We start from the raw sequence: 16,442 nt of genomic DNA on the forward strand, positions 1-16,442 counted from the left end.
AAGCTTGAGTGTCACTGACACTTGCTCTTCTTCTGGAAGCTGGTGGTTTACCTGTTGGACCATTTTGGCATTAAAGAGCTGTTCATGTACTTTTCCTCTCCTTTCAAGCACTCCCTTTTAAACTGAAGGAAGAAAGCTGTGTGTACTTTAGAAGTTAGTTGTGTGAGACACACAGTCTGACAGTTTGCTTTGATGAAGTTGAAAGGCAGGGGCAGAGTTTTGTTTATTCTGCTTAGTTTGCTTCAGAGGTAACAGTACCTCAGAACTTAATGATCAGATATGGCTGGTGGGGATTATTTGGCTCACCCACGAAGGGGCAGATCTCTGCACATGGCTACGCAGAGTGAAGTACAGAACCCAGAAATGCTGGCATCTGAAGCCTTTCTGTAAAACACCCCACTTTAAGATTTTCCAGTGAAAGCCATTCCTATTTGGACATAAAGTGAAGCACTTCCTGGCCTTCAGAATCTGGAGGCCTTCTTTTGGAAGGAAGGCTTTTAGCAATTCTCTTAGAACCCAGCTGTTTGAGGTGTGTGTGTGTTTTCAGAGGGAGGCAGACCCCTTTGCTAGCAGCTCAGCTAATAATTTAGCAAAGGAGAAGGAGATAAAAGGTAAAAGATCATGGAACCCAGTCACCCAGAGAAAGGAGAAGTCAAGTCTTGGAGTGGGGGACAGAAGCAAGAAATAAAGTTTGGTTAGAGGGACAGCATTTCATTTTTCTTTGGTTCAATTCAGTAAATTTGTGTTTGCAATTATATGCCAAGGTGTATGCAGGACTGTTGAAAGCAGACTGAGGTGAATAAAAAGTGGTCTTGCCTTTTTGAAGGGCAGGGTTGGGTGGGACAAAGGAAGAGAGGTGTCCTGCAATGGCAACCCATGAAGTGGATGATCAGTTCATCACTGCTTAAGGAGACACATTAGCCAGTTTCTGTTGTGGGTTCCAGAGGTTTCTATAGTGAGGTGGTATTTAGACTGGGCTTTGAAGGATGGGTGGTCTAGCCAAATAGAGATGTGGGCAAGGCCTGGAGTGTGAGAGAGAGACTGGCTTGAGGTACTGGCCTGCAGGGGAAAAGGTGGGGTCAGAGGGGCATGAGGCACAGGGCAAGGATGACCCTGAGTGCTGTGCTAGTCTGACCATAAATTGGTGACCAGTAATGAACACTTGAACGTTCTATGCTGGTAGTAATGTACTCAGGGCAGTGTGTTTAGGGCTATCTCTGGGTATTTGTGGAGGATGGATTCTGGAGGTATGAGCCTTGGGAGACTGGTGAAGGGGCTCTTGGAATAGTCCAGAAAAGAGGTTCTTGGGGCCCTGTTCTCTTTGGGGAAATCCTGTGGGTATTTCAAGACCCTGCTCAATTGTTTATCCCTTTTGGAAAGCTCCTCTGACCCTTTAAGACAGCATTACTTGCCTCTTCCCCTCTGCTCTTTAGAGCCTTTGCACTTGTCTCTATTTTAGCACTTAAGTTATATTATTTGCTTGGGGCTCTGTCTCCCTTCTAAGCAGTGAGCTCCTTGAAGACAGGGGTGGTGTTTTAGTCATCTCTGGATTTCCTGTGCACATAATCTCTGGCACATCATGAGTGCTCACTAAAGTGCTTGAGAACAAATGGAAAAATAATGGCTTTTTTTTTTTTTGAGGGAGGGAGGGTGGGGGCAAGGAATGAGACATTCTGGAGGCAGAATAATCTGGAGGCTGGAGGAGCATGGATGTGGGAGAGGGTTGAGGTTTCAGCCTGGGTCCCTTGTGGATGGTTTGGGAGGTGGAGTCTGAAGTCTAATCCAAAGCCTGGAGGGGTACTGTGCTGAGATTCCTGAGTCTGGGACGTTGGGGCATCTCCAGGAGAAGGGATCTTGTACTCAGTAAGAAATACCGAGTGAGCACCTGGAGAAAGACCTATGAGCCTCTATTATATATTGCAGTGTGTCTGTGTTTTCCTCCCAAGGGTAAATAAAATGGTATGGGAAACAAAAATCCCTTGCTTCTTTTCAACCAGATATTTATACCAGGGCCTTAAAAATAGTATCCTCAAACCACCGGTATTTGCAGATGATTTGATCTGCTTGGCCAGCATGTCATTCTGGAGTGCTTTGTTTTTCCCTTGCATGGCAGGCCCACCACATCTTGGCTGATGCCTGCTATGTGGTCCTGAACCAACTCCCTGCAAAGGGCCAATTTCCAGCAGGAGCCAAGGGAGGCTGCCTCCTCCTGGGGACTCCTGGTCTTCTTCTCCTGGCCCCCAACCTCCATCCTCAAACTTATTTCATGGAACCTGAGCAGAGCACTTCTTAGCCCTGGATTCCTCCTGGACAACCTCAGACCAATCAAAAACCTTCAGATAAGCTTAAATATTGCCCCTCTGTGCCTCCAGGAAACAGTCTGGCCTGAGGCATTGCAAGGAGCCCTCCAGGGCCTGGTGGAGTCACTCAGGTTATTCCCCTCTGTCTGGGGCCTCAGGTACTTAGGGCTGAGTTAATCACATATCTCTATCCCTCCAGAAATATTCTCAGTATTGATCTTTGCAAAACCTGCCCAGCATAACCTGCCCATCGGCCTCCATCCCTCCTTCCTGCCTTTCCTTCCTTATTTTGCCTTAGTGCCCCTCAGCCCCACTCCCATGACTGGCCTCTTTGTAAGCAACCATTCTCGTGTATTTAGTCAGTATCTTTTTGCTTGCATATGTTCTTACAAAATGTGTAGTCTTATTTTGTGTGCATGTATTTGTTATGGGTGTAAATCATGTTGTGTTATATATATATCATTTGTTTTCTTACTTTTGCTACCCAGCACAATGTTTGTAAGACCCATGCATGTTGCTAGGTGCACATTTGGTTATTATTTCCGGTATTTTTGTAAGGCTGTGATCACAGGGTGATTTTTTTCAGAGACCTTAACTAAGAAGTGTTCTCTTTTAAATTCAAGTTCTCATTTAAATTCCAGGCTTACTTAAAAATATTTTTGTGGCCTAAGGTGGAACCGTCTCCTTTTTAGTGAACTGAGCCTCTAGGAATTGGCCTCAGGCTATTGCTGGCCCTCCCTCATGGGAGAAAAAGAAGCTGTGGAATAAGATATATGACTTGTGTCCTGGGGATGGTGGCCTTTGGACACCATCTCCAGAAGATGTGGGGGCAGGGGCAGTGACATTACTCTGGTCCCAGATACACAGAATTATGGGAGGAAATGTTGATTTCTATGTGGTGAGGCATGCTTTTTTAACAATCATTTAATCCTGGGGAAATGGGTAGTGGGGAGGAGGCTCCAGAGGCCTCTGGAGACGGGCCTGCGCAGCTTGGCCGATGTGGTTGCCTTGGGTTACTTCCACTTGTGTCCTTCATCTGAGTGCCCTGGTAAATGGTAGCAGTGACTGAGGATGAGGGAGTCTCACCAGCTGGGAGGGTGTGGACTGGTGCTGCCAAGACTCGCATGCAACGTGGGGCCCTCTCTGAGCCTCAGTTGGCCCAGCTATAGGTAGTCTATATCTGGGATGGGACTGAGTGTACCTTCTGGGTGGAGGTCTAGGGAGATCTGGCTGGCAGGACCTCTGAGTGAAGAGGAGTCAGCCTGCATTTATATCCTGTCTCTGCCACTTTCCGTCCACCCATGTGACTTAAGGCCAGTTACTTCTATAAGGCCTGTTTCCTCATCCGTATATGGGGCAATGATAATGACTCCCCCCAGGGCTATTATTGCGCTCAGGTGATAAAACACAAGTGGTTAATAAATGAAAGCCACAATAGTGATGATCTATCATTATTATTATTTTATCAGGAATGGTGGCATTTTCTTTCCAATTCTGTCCTCTTTATATTTGACCTCAAGGGGGACAGATTTGCACTCCATGCCCACTTTTTGTAAGAAATGTGTCTGAGTGAGGCTTTTCTGGGCCTGACTCAATGACTTAGGCCCTAGGCACTTGTCTCACTGCATGTCCACACAGAGCACTTCCTAGTGGACCAATAACCAAGTCTCACCTGCCAACACCCTTGTGGCATGGACCAGCATGGGGCTGTGACAAGGAGCAAGGGCTCTCTTGCTCTGTTTTTTCCCTCTGATGAAAGGCTGGGAGTCCCAAAGGGGACAAAGGGGTGGGTGGTGGAGGAGCCCTTCTTTCATTCAAACCATCAATGAATCCATCAAAAACCTCATCAGTGTCCTTGGTGGTACATGACTTCTCATTCTGTTCCCTGTGGGTCACAGCAGGAAGCTCACATAGCCATGTTGCCTTTCAGAGGATGTGGAGGGTGAACTGATAAGGGAAGACGTCAGCCTGCCTCCAGTCCTATCAACGCTCAAGCTGCAAGTAGTGTCAAAGCCAATCGACCTCTCAGTGGCAAAGGTATGTTCAACTTAAAGTATAAGCTGATAACATCTTGATTTGAATTGGTGGGGTGTGAATTATGATGTCTTGATTTGGCGTGGTGTGGATGAGGTGACTTGGATCTTTCTGGCCCCACCCATCGCTATAATCTCTTGGCCAATGTTAAAATGGAAATTTGGTTGTGATATAGGAGAAAACCTGAACAGAGAGTCAGGAAAATGGGAGTCTAGTCCTGGCAACTCCCCTTTCCTTCTCCAAGACAAAAGATGAGGATACAATCCTCTCTGACTCAAACCATCCAGGATCCTGTTCTTCTTTTAGCCCAGGATTGCTTCACCACATCCTCAATTGGCAGCTCCAGCATTGTGATGACAGTGAAGTAATTGTCCTCATTAGACCAGCTCTGCTTCTGCACTTGTCCCCAGGCTGGGCTCTGGCTGAGCTACAGTGAGGGAAGGACAGGGAGGTGTTAATAGTTCTTCAGCACCATCAAGTTCATACCCATGGCCTCCTGGAGGGACATGACATCACAGGACCTAGGGAGAAGGTTCCTGGCCTTAGCAGCTTCCTATCAGGGATGTACTGGCTTCCCCAGCATCTCAGCTGCCAGATGGCCTCACCTCTCCCCTGGCCATCGGCTCCTGCGGGATGGAATGCTGCTCCTGCTCTCTTCCACTGGCTTTTCAGCCAGGATCCAGGAGGAAAAAGTAAAATTCTTGGGACACAGCTGACCTCCTTCTCTTCCTACTTACAAGTATTCAGCACACAGATAAAAATGCCAGAGTCTTCTGGAAGTTTTGTCCGTCCCCTCCCTTTTGAAACTACAGGGGGTCATACATGTTTAAGTGGCCCCAAGCCTGGGAGTAAGTGCCTTGGCTCTCTGTAGCCACAGGGCTATAACTCTCTGCAGTGGGTACTTCTGTTCTGGGAAGATCCTTAGAGGCCCCTGAAGACTACCCAGCAGTAGCATCTCCAAAAGCAGCTAGGAAAACTGGGCCCACAGAGAGCAAAGGAGGGCACAGGACCCATGACATTCACGGCAAGCAGAACCCAGGTTTCCGGGCTTATAACCCTGTGAGCCGGCAACCACACTGTGCCTAGCTGGGAGCTGTCATTCTGTGATTAAGAGAACAGACATGGGCTTCAGCCAACACTCAAATCCCTACAGTGTCTAGGCTTTTGGGAAACTCAGTTAAAATACATGGATTATTGTAGCTGGTTCAAGAAGGGGAACCAAGCCCTGACAGATGGAATTCACCCATCCCTCTCCTGTGTGCATCTGGCCCATATTTGATGACATGTAGACAAGTGTTCCTGTAATAGAGATTTTCCCTGTACTTAATGAAAAGAATAACCTGATTCTAGAGGAAAATAATCTTGACCCCTTCTCTGGGTGGTTGGGGTATTCAAGCCAGTGGACCACTAGCAAGTAGAAGAGATTCTTGCATGTAGTAAGGCATTTTAATAGAACAGGGGTTGGCAAATTTTTTCTGTAAAGTGCCAATAGTAATTTTTATTCTCAATGGACCAATAGTGTATTTTTATTCTTTATGGGCCAATAGTATGTTTTTATTCTCTATGTTAAAATCATTTAACTCTGGCATTTAATGCAAAAGCAAACATAGAATATATATAAATAAGTTGGTATTGCTGTGTTTCAATAAAACTTTATTTGTAAAACAAGTAGGGGGCCAGATTTGGCCTGTGGGTCATAGTTTACTAGGCTTGTCCTAAAGCACCAGTTCTCAAGTGTGGCTTTGCATTGGAATTACCAGGGGAACTTTAAAAAATGCAGATTATGGAGTCTTGATACCCAGAGGTTCTGATTTAGTTGTCTTGGCCTGTGACCTGAGCATCAGGATTGTTGAGAGCTCCATAAGTGATTATAATGTGCAGTCAAGAACCTCCAAGGTCCCTTGTAAAACCAAAATTTTGTGTTTCAAGTTTCTTCTAAGAAACCTGAAGAACTTTTGGCCTTGGTCAGCACAGGTTGGTTTGGTTGGAGATGTTCCAGAGGTAAGACCCTCAGGGATGATTTTCTCTTCCGCCAAATATGAAAAGAATGGGTTTGAAAAATAAAAAGAAAAGAGATAAACTTGGTGGAAAATGGACTGCCCTGCTAGAACTTAAGACCAGTTCCTGTGGGAGTGTATTGTTGTTTGCCTTTTAAAAACCAATAAAACTCTCTTTTCTTTTGACAGGATATAAAGACCCTTCTGTTTGGTTCTAGCTTTTGCTGTTTCAATGAAGAATGGAAAATTCAGAGTTTTTCCTTTAATGAGGCAGCCTCATTAAAATATGGCATTGTGCAGAACAAGGCAGGTTGCTTGTTTCCCAGGGGCCCTGCTGTGGTCCTGTTATGGATTGGGGTGGGGCATCCTGCAGTTCGGTAAGGCCTGTGAACATGGCTGGGGGGATCCAGGGCCAGTCAGCCCCATGTTTGCCAAGTTGTCCTCTGGTGCAAGAACTTCACGTGTGGCTGGCAGAGCAAGAGCTGGGGACCATGCCCCTTGTTGTGAGTGGTGCATGATGCTGGAATCCTCTCTGAGAGGGAGCAGAAGGGACACCAGAGAGGGTCCTTAGACTGAGCATTGAGAAATAATTTTGTAGGTAGAGCTGGAGAAAGGACACTTGAAGCAGGTGGTAGTATGAACAAAGGGAGGCTGTGTAAAAGTCCAGGGGCTGCAGAAAATGGCAGAGGTATCAAGTGTGAGGAGCAGAAGCTCATGAAGAAGAAGTGGGATATAAGATAGGGAAATGTAGGTCAATTGTGGCAGTATTTAGACGTGGCTATACACATTTCCTAGTACACTTTAAGGATCAAAAGGTACTCCAATAGCTCAACCAGTTTCCATTTCTCAAGCCTCAGGGGCCTCTCCCTGCTCCCCGTTGCCCGAGGAAGAACCCCAAGACCACCAGCTTCCATCCCTAGCAGGGCCAAGCTCAGCATGTCTTCTTGTACCCCTAGTTCAAGGGCATCCTTGGCCCACTGCTCTGACAATCCTTATACTTTCTGAGGCCCACAGGGATGAGCTCCTCAAGGAGCCTACTCATTCTAACATAGGAGGGGAAAAAGATACACCTAATGGGTGCTGAGGCAGGCCACAGCTGGGCAGAAGATTGCTCACATAAGCAGGGGCTGCTGAAGGGGCTCATTTCTAGCTGAGATGGAAGGCTTCCTGGGGGAGGAGGCCTTTAGATGGGCCTTAAAGGCAGGGTAGACAATTGACACCCTGGAAACATTTCCCTGGGTGACTGGAAACCTGTGATGACTCCCCTGGCTTCATACCTGACTGGGTGTGAAGAGTTGCTTTCCTCCCATCAGCAGTTGAGACTTGCTCCTTCCTGTAGTGATGGGCCCTGGGGCCTTTGTCACCCATCTCTGTGACTCAGAGTCAGCTCTTGGCAGAGTAGTCACTATATCAGGGAGCCCTATTTGAGAGGCAGTGGCGTGGTGGGCCCCCCAACCACTAGGTTTTATAACTAGTGGGCAGTGGCTGGTTCTGGAGGAATACAGAACTCTGTCCTGGGGCAGTTTTCACTGGCACTAACACATGTCCTTCTTTACAGGGTGGTCCCTGTGGGGTTCTGGCAGCTGTCCAAGGTTGCGTCTTGCAAAAACTCCTGTTTGAAGGCGATAGCAGTGCTGACTGTGCTCGGTAGGTCAGTGCTCATTCTGGCAGTATCTTCTTTTCCCAAGGTTTCTCTGCAGTATCCAGAAAAAACAAGCAAGGAAGCGTGTGTGTTCCTTGATATTTCCTGACTTCTGGAAAGGGAAATGGTGGCGGGCTAACAGGGCCAGCACTGACCACTTTAAATGACCATTTAATGCACTTGTTTCTGAAAGCAGGGAGGGTTAGTAAGTCCTGTTCAGTATGGTAAGTGGCTGCTAGAATGGCATCAAAACCAAGGCCACCCCCTCCTCAGCAGCTGCCCAAATATGGTCCACACCCACATCAACCTGTTGACCCTTTGACTGACTCCAGGTCTCCCCTCCCTCCCCATGTTACCTCACCTGGGCCAACAGCCATCACCACACATTCCAAACGCGCCACAGTACATTGCTTCCACTCCCTTTGGCCATTTATTTTCCATCTTGCACATTAAGTGTTTGCACATGGGCACCTCATTCTCACTCAGTAGACACTCCTGGAACATCTCTGTGCAGGCACAGGTGAGACAGAGAGAAATAACTGCATTTTCTATTCTTAGAGGTTGAGGCATGGATAGAAAACCATAAACCTACACCGTGGTTGGTGCCAAGGTACACGGGTTTGGCAAGGTGCTGCCAGAGCCAGGGCTTGCATGGCCCATCTGAGGAGGCAGGCTTCTGACCTTTTCCTCCCTGTGTGCCCAGGTACCAGCATGTAGTAAATCACTCTCAGAGCTATAGAACTTCTTGTACTTGCTACTTTTTTGGTTGTCATTGAAATATAATGTACGTACAGAAAAGTGCACTACTCAAAGTAGTGTACAACAAAGTAGTGTCTCAATGAATTATCGCAAAATCACACACTCATGAATGCACTACCCAGTTCAAGAAAGAAAACATTTCTAGCTCGCAGCAGACTCTCTGTCCAGTAGGTACCTCCATTCTTCTCTCAAAAGTTGTCATTAAATGGATTCTAAAATCACAGCTTCATTTTGCCAGTTCCTGAACTTTAATTAAAAGAACTTGTTCTTTGACATAAGCATTTTGGTGCCTTTTTTTTCTTTTAAAGCTAATGTGTTATAAAAACAAAAAGGCCTATTTCTCAATTATTCATGTTCAGATTCCTGGGAGAAACACTGGTTCCCCAGACATTTAGCCAATCTTGGTGCAAGTGAAACACATGTTACCAGCTTAGAGGATTTTACCTTAGACAGGATCCACGTGAAGGTAGCTTTTCACACTTGGCATTTGATAATTTGCCTACTATAATTTGTTTAATTACTTTACAAAGTAATAATCAAGATTTTGTTTTTATTTTATTTTACTTAATTTTTCAAAATGTGTTGTCTCAAGCTAAAAGATGCCAACCATAAGCATAGACTAACTTACTAGAAGCACAGCCACATAACATTTCCACAACAAGGTCTCACCTTGTTCTTGTTCTTCTCCTTGCCTTTCCACTGGGTCCACCCATGGCTGCTCCTGACTGTGCAGGAAAATTCCCTACTGCTTGTTCTGGAAGCCAGCCCAGCAAAGTGTTGTCCATGATATGCACCAAGACCCTGAGGTCGACTCTCCTGGGACTCAGTCTGAGTGCATATGATGCACTCCTCTGCCTACCTTCCCTCCTTACACTGAAAACAAGCATTCAGGGAGGACTTCTCAGGTGCTTGGAGGGAATATGGGGCACAACAAGACAGCTGTGGCCTTGCCCTCATGGCACCTATGATTGAACGAGACAGCCAGATGGATAGGAGGCTACAGGGGACGTGCAGGATGCTCAGGGGTTCACCAGTACATGAAGAGGGTCAGTCAGGCTTGCTGGAGGAGAGGGACATTTTAATCTTACTGAGAGGTGGAGGGTAAACAGGACGCCTGATATGCTTCACACACCTCCTTGCACATGCTATTCCTCCCTCAGTTTCCCTTCCCAGCAAATCCCTTCAGCCTCCTTTCCAGGCTCCTCATTGCATAGAGGCTGTGACTTTAGCGAGACCTTTCCAGACTTCCCCCAAGTTGAGACAAACCCAAGCCTGCCTCTATAGCTCCCCCACCAACTGGTGCTCTTGCTCATCAGTGTCCTTGCTTGAACCTTGTCTGCCCCTTACTGCCACCCTGGGAACACAAGCTCCGTGAGAATAGGGGCCTTCCTGGGCTGCCTGGTTCCCAGCTCATCCCTGGCGTCTAGCCCAGGACCTAGTCCACTGGCCCTCCGAATTTTTGTTGAATGAACACATGGACAAATGCTTGAGTTATCAGGACTAACAGGGAGGGGAGGGAATGTTATCCCAGTAAGGAGAACAACATGTGCAGGGCTGGAGGGCAGCGAGAGGAGTGAGTTGCCTGGGGTGGCCAGAGTAGAGTTTGGAGGGGCAGGGCAAGACCTATGACTGGAAGATGGGTCAGGGCCTAGTCCTTCAGGCTAGGACTTGGGTCAAGTAAGAGCCAGAGGAGTAGGGGGCTGGTACTGGAGCTGGCAGCAGAGGAGGGATGTGAGAACAGGGTGTGGGTTGCTGCTTTGCTGAGGTGAAGCCTTACAAGTCAGAGGCCACAGCAGGTTGTCCTTGCCAGGTGGGCATCAGTATCGCCTGCAGGTGCCCTGCCGAGGCTGGTAGGGGGTGCCTGGCTCTGTGCTCCTTAGCCCCTCTTCCAGGGCAGGGGGTGTTGAAAGAGCACCGACCAGGTCTCGAGATGGGGATTATGATTGTGGGGGAGCAGGGCCTCACTTTCTTCATTTGTGAATCTCTGCCCTACCTGTCTTTCTCAGCAAGGAAATGCAAACTAAGTCCTTTATAAGTTGTCAAGGGCTATGCAAGAGGGTAAGACCATAGAAATCATCTGTCATGGTACATATGGGGAAACTGAGGCCCAGGGGGGAAAGGTGCTTGCCTATGGTCACACCAGGCATCCACGGCTGAGCAAGGTCTGGCATATGACACTCTGTCATACCACACTGCTGTGCCCTCGAAGACACTCGGGCAGTGGCAGAGCCAGAGAGGCCAGGAAGGGTCTGTGCTGGTAGGCTGTCATGAGTTTGAAACACTTGAGCACCTAGGTGGACTCGGAGTGGCCAAGATGTGGCCTGTATTTCATGAATGGCTTCTGCACAGAACCTCTCCATTTTTCCAAATTTGGAAAAAAACAATACAGAAGAGGACAGAGAGCAATACAGAAAACACCTGGGGACCCATAGCCTCCTCTGAGCAAGCATGCTGAGTTGGGTTTGAGGCCTTGGTATCCCCTTTTGATTCTGAATTTCCAGTATCTTGGAAATGACCCAGTTAAAGAAGAAAGTGGGCAAGCTCTGCTTTTCTTTGGACACTGTGATGCCTGGTACTGTATGCATAGGCAGCATCCAACTAGGACCTGTGGGCCTTCCCTGCTGGGTCTGTGGGCTCGCGCTCTCCCCCGTGACTGGATGGGAAGTGGTTCTGTGAAAGCAGCATGGAGGATGTGACTGTGCCCTCCGGGGAAGTCATGCTGAAATAAAGGCTTCTTGGCAGGGGTGGTGTTCTTTCTGCAGGACTGTCTGGCTTCATTAAGACTCTTTCCATCAGGCCAGCTAGCCAGCTTCTCCTCAGTCAGGGAGGACAGAGCCTGGTGGCAGGATTCAGTGTTTTTCCACTTGAGGAAGGGTTATGCTGGCTTGTGGGAAAAGACAATGGGCCTCACTCCCCACAGGCCTGCAGAGAGCCTCAAACCAGGACAGTGTCCCCTCAGCTCCACTTCCCATTGAAATTGGAGAATTCAACTCCCTGGAAAGGAAGGGCACTTGCCCAAGACCCCTCTGGACACTAGCAGCAGAGCCACGCTTGGAAGCAGGTCTGGTGGCCCCAGGCCAGCCTTCTTTCCATTCTGTCAACTTTTGACCCTGAGAGGGAGCAGAAAGGCCTGTAGTCAGTTGCCAGCTTTCCTCTGAATTGTCTACAGACTCAGAATATGGGCATGTCAGAGTGGACAGGTTTTGGAATAATGGCTGTTTTGGAATAATGAGGGTAGAAACATCTCTAGTCTGAAAGACATGGGTAATTTAGACAAGCACAAGATGTCTTACTCCCCATGCCCACTGCCATCCCTAGACAGTTGTCTTAATCCTGCACTTGTCCTGTGAGGAAGTTTCTTAAAGAAACTTCTTTTGCTTTAACAGCCTGGCCAGGTGCTAGATTCATGGTAGGAGTTCGATAAACATGTGTCTGATCAAGGCAATGCAGGATCATTCTTGTTGCCAAGGTTTTACCAGTGAAAGCAGACAGTGAGTTATCTGGTGAAGATAGAGTCCAGGTGATTCACTATACTTCCTCCTTGTCATCTCCATGCACACACTCTCTACCCTGTGGCCATTAAAAGGCAGCATAGCAAGACTACAATGATGCTTAGGGGCATCTGCATCTGCCAGTGCCTGCATTTATAGGGTGGGGGAAGGCGAAAGCCAGTGAAGGCTTCCTCAAGGCTTGTATGCCAGGAACTGAGCCCAGGCCTGACCATTGTACTTTGCCTGACTTCACTGTGTTTTCTGAAAGCTATGTCTCAAGCTAGAGAAGGCCCAGGGAAGGATGGAGAGACTGGAAGAATTACTAAATGGAAGCCAATGAGAACAATGAGGAATTCTGGGTAGAAACACAGAGTTTCAGAGGGTCTGTAATCAAAGCCCGTGAGATCAGAAGACAGTCTGGGCCTAGGAGCCAGATCTCTTGATAGTGTTGCACGGTGCTGGGAAAATGGGCTTGAAGGCAAAGGGATGCTGGTTCCTAAAGCCAAGAACTCCAGACAGTTGGTTCCACTTCCCCAAGTTCTTCCTTCTTCAATGTTGTTTTAATTTTTCCAATTTTTACTAACTCTGTGACCTTGGGTGACTCGTTTAGTCTCTGTTCCTCAGTTTTCCCATTTTTAAAAGGAGATAATAACAGTGCCTTTTTTACAGGGTTGTTTTAATGATTAGTGAAATAATAAATGTGAAGTGCTGTGGATAGTGCCTAGTACATGATAAGCACTCAATATATGTCAGCTTTTTAAATCTTGTTTGTGGCTATGCTGAGAATCTTTCAATCAAGCATTACCTGCTTCAGAAAGTTAGTGTAGGTTCCAATGGCCAAGTTAGTTGGCTTCCATTTAGTAATTCTTCCAGTCTCTCCATCCTTCCCTGGGCCTTCTCCAGCTTACTCTTTTGAGACATAGCTTTCTAGAAAACACAGTGGAGTCAGGCAAAGTGCAATGGTCAGGCCTGTGCTCAATTCCTGGTACACAGTGAATGTTGGGAAGATGACCTCTTAGTTCCATGTCTGGAGGTTTCCAACCTTAGATATTCCAGGCAGAGTATATAATCCAGGCATAATTTTGCACAGCTCTTACCCATGTTATGGGTTTTAACTGTGGAATACTCTGATCGCATCTGTATTATAGGACAAGCCTGTAGGGAGTATATGCAGTGAGGATTGGAGAGAGGGGCACGATGGAGCAGAAATGCTGGTCAGATACTGACTGTCACTGCTCAGCTGAGGGGTGGGGCACCCAGTCTGACGGGCAGAAAGGGGTTTGGAGTGGGGACTCAGGTGTGGGAACAGGGCAGGAAGTAGGAGCTGTGGGGATGACAGAGTCTACATTTTTGGGTTCTGAATTCAGAGATAAATGTCCAATCCTTCCTCCTTTGTCTGACAAGTCCTGCTTTCCCAGACCCCCTTAGTCCTTGGTGTAGCCTCTCCTGACACCCAGACAATGTTTCCTCACCTTTGTTTTCATAGTTGATGGTGACCTGGGCCATTGCTCCTCACAGTTGGGGCTGCCTGTTTAGTGATGGCATGGTAACCATTTCCTTGAGCGCAGCGGCTTCCTGAGGCTGCAGAAGTACCTAGCATTCTGCTCTCATATTTTAAGTGATTGAGTGTTTGGTGTTTGTCTCATTGGGTTTGAAGGGTGCCTGGTGTTGGGGACTTGTTGTCATTTTCACATCAGGTGTTGGGAGTTCACCTTCCTGTTGCCATGGCCAAAGCTGGAACTTGAGGTTTCTGTAAAGACATCAGTAATAGGTACCCTTTATTGAACATTCACCACGTATCAGGCACTAGGCTAATGCACACATCATCTCTTTTAATGTTTCCAGTGTTAAGGAGAAGGTACTATTGTCATCACCAGTTTATGGATGGGGAAAGTGAGGGATTGCTGTGTTATGTTGCCTCCCATATTAAATTCAGTGGACCACAACAGCCTGGGTGTGGACCACTAGCTCTGTGTCCCAGGCACTGGGCAGCGACTGCTTGTGGCCCACCACGGTGACCTGCATCCTGGTCTCCTGGTTTCCATATTCCTACCCTGGAGAAGAAGGACAAAACTCCAGTTTCCTTTTTCCCCCACACAGTTCAGCATGGAGCTCAGGTACTACTTGGCCCTTCAAACATGGAAACCCCATCTGTATTCCTTTGAGTCTGGCAGTGTCTTTATCAAGGCCTTTGTTTGTTAGGAAGAGAAACACTCAGCCTGCTTTTTTAAGAAATCAGAAAATTTCACAGAATTTGGGGGTGAGCAAGATGTACAGCTCTAAGGAGCCCCAGGAATGTGAAACATGTATATCTGGCTGCTGCCTCTTCTTCCGTCCTGGTTCCCGTGTGCACTAGGCACCGCTTAGTTACCATTCTTCTCCTAAGAGATCTCTGCCTTTTCGACACTGCTGATGCCCTTCCACTCTAAGGCTGTGTAATGGCACCAGCTTCCGGTTGTGCCTCTCCTGCTTTGCCCCTTCCTCCCTCCTCTTCCTCCAAGAAAATCTAGAGGTCCACGAGGTTCCATCCTTGGCCTCCGCCTGTGCCCTTACTCATCCTCTCTCTGGGAAATCTTGGCTGCTCAAAGTGCCGAGGACCCTCACAAACCTATTCTTAGCCCTGACCTCTGGGCTTTGGATGTGTCCAACAGCCTCACCTGGGGATCCCATGTGCTCCTCCAGTTGTGTCCCCTGTCCTCCCCCTGCCTATGTTCCTCATTTCAGTTGGCAGCACCACTATGCACATACTAAAAACCCGGAGGTCATCCCGAATCCTTCCTCTCCCACATCCTACACCCTGTATCTAAGCAATCAGCAAGTCAGGAGCTTTCCTCTCTGAATCTGTGGCCTCATCTCCTATGGCTGGTGGTGTGCTGGGCATCTACTTGCACAGGCTGTTGTCTTCAGAGGTGCAGATGTTAGGACGGGCCAAAGCTGGGCCAGAGCACTGCCGGGTGTTTGTCTGGGGTGGCTTTCTTCTTTAGGATGGCTGCAGTTCTGGACCAAGTCTGGCTCAGCTTCCTGGGCTCTGTCAGAACTCATGGCCCTTTCTTACACTGACCTTGGGCCCTGCCAAGTCTCCAGAGTCCCCTTTACTCCCCTGGGGAGTTTCCTCCATCTGTTCCTCCAGCCCCACCCAGGGCCCCTTCCTCAGGGCTGTTCCTCGGCTCTGTGAGGAGTCCCTGCCTGTCCCTGAGCTGCAGGGGCCCCTCTGGGTGGCAAAGGAAAGAACAGGCTGTCTGCCCCAGGGCTGTGCCATCCCTGGCTTGTGTCTGCATAGGCATAAACACATTCCCTTTTCTGTCCTCAGGCAGCTGCAGCCTTCAAACACCCACAGGACCCACTGCTTGACCCTGGCCATTGCAGACATTGTGTGGCGGGCTGGGGGCCATGAGAGAGCTGTGGTCACTCTGTAAGTACTTCCCAGGACTGTGTTGTCACCATTCAACCTTGGGTCGATAGAGCCATGGGTAAGCTGGCTGTGTGCTTCCCTGTCCTTGGGGATATGGTCTTTCCTGGGCTGTCTGTATGTCCTCCTAGATCCCTGTCCTGTGCCCAATGCCTGTACAAGCCCAGAGAGTCAGTCTAATGTGCTGGGCAGCCCCACGCTGGCAGTGGGGGACTGGAAAGGCCCTCCACAAAGCTCCATTCTCATTTTGGGCTGGGGTCTGATCTGCTCTGCCTTCATCCTCTGGGGGATATAACTCATTGGAGAAAACCTCTGGTCCAGGCAGTTTGCTCATCTCTATATTTCCCTGGTCGGAGGCCTCAGGAAACAGCCCCTCGGCAACCAGTTACCCCCTGATATGTACCACTCTCCCCAGTCACCATAGCATGACCCTGTTTTTCTGTCACTTGCAACCCCCTTCCACTGAGGAGGAGATTCGGACAGATGGAGCCAACACCATCTTTTCCCTGCTGCCTCTGTCCTGCCCCGGGGGGAGGCCACCTTTCTCTGGTCCGCATGGAGGATTTGCTGGCTCTCAGCCTGGCCCTCCAGAGTTACACCATTACTTTATCCCGGGCATGTGGCTAAGCTTTAGTAAAGCGGGTGACTTTTGGACTAAGGACCACACTCTGGTGGGGCACAGTAGTCAGTAGATAACGGTGCTTAAGAGAAGGGACTCCCGAGGCTGACTCCCAATATGGTGGCTTACTGGCTGTGTGACCTTGGGCAATTGACTCAATATCTCTGCCTTATTTGTTTACTCAAGTGGAA

The 16,442-nt window shown here is 48.3% G+C and overlaps 1 protein-coding gene across 2 annotated transcripts in view; it reads left to right on the top strand.

Moving 5' to 3' along the window:
• The window catches only part of MINDY4 (MINDY lysine 48 deubiquitinase 4), a 112,313-nt gene that overhangs the window by 57,280 nt on the left and 38,591 nt on the right, over window positions 1–16,442 (top strand). Inside the window, exons 7-11 of one of the 2 annotated variants that reach the window (XM_036897473.2) lie at window positions 4,231–4,337; window positions 6,264–6,335; window positions 6,521–6,637; window positions 7,890–7,978; window positions 15,534–15,635. In XM_036897473.2, the coding sequence (XP_036753368.2) occupies window positions 4,231–4,337; window positions 6,264–6,335; window positions 6,521–6,637; window positions 7,890–7,978; window positions 15,534–15,635 (487 nt within the window). The remainder of the gene's footprint in view (window positions 1–4,230; window positions 4,338–6,263; window positions 6,336–6,520; window positions 6,638–7,889; window positions 7,979–15,533; window positions 15,636–16,442) is intronic. The other variant, XM_036897474.2, reaches the window with a different exon arrangement.

This window comes from Manis pentadactyla, chromosome 7 (assembly GCF_030020395.1).
Source record: "Manis pentadactyla isolate mManPen7 chromosome 7, mManPen7.hap1, whole genome shotgun sequence".
In the NCBI taxonomy this organism is placed as follows: domain Eukaryota; kingdom Metazoa; phylum Chordata; class Mammalia; order Pholidota; family Manidae; genus Manis; species Manis pentadactyla.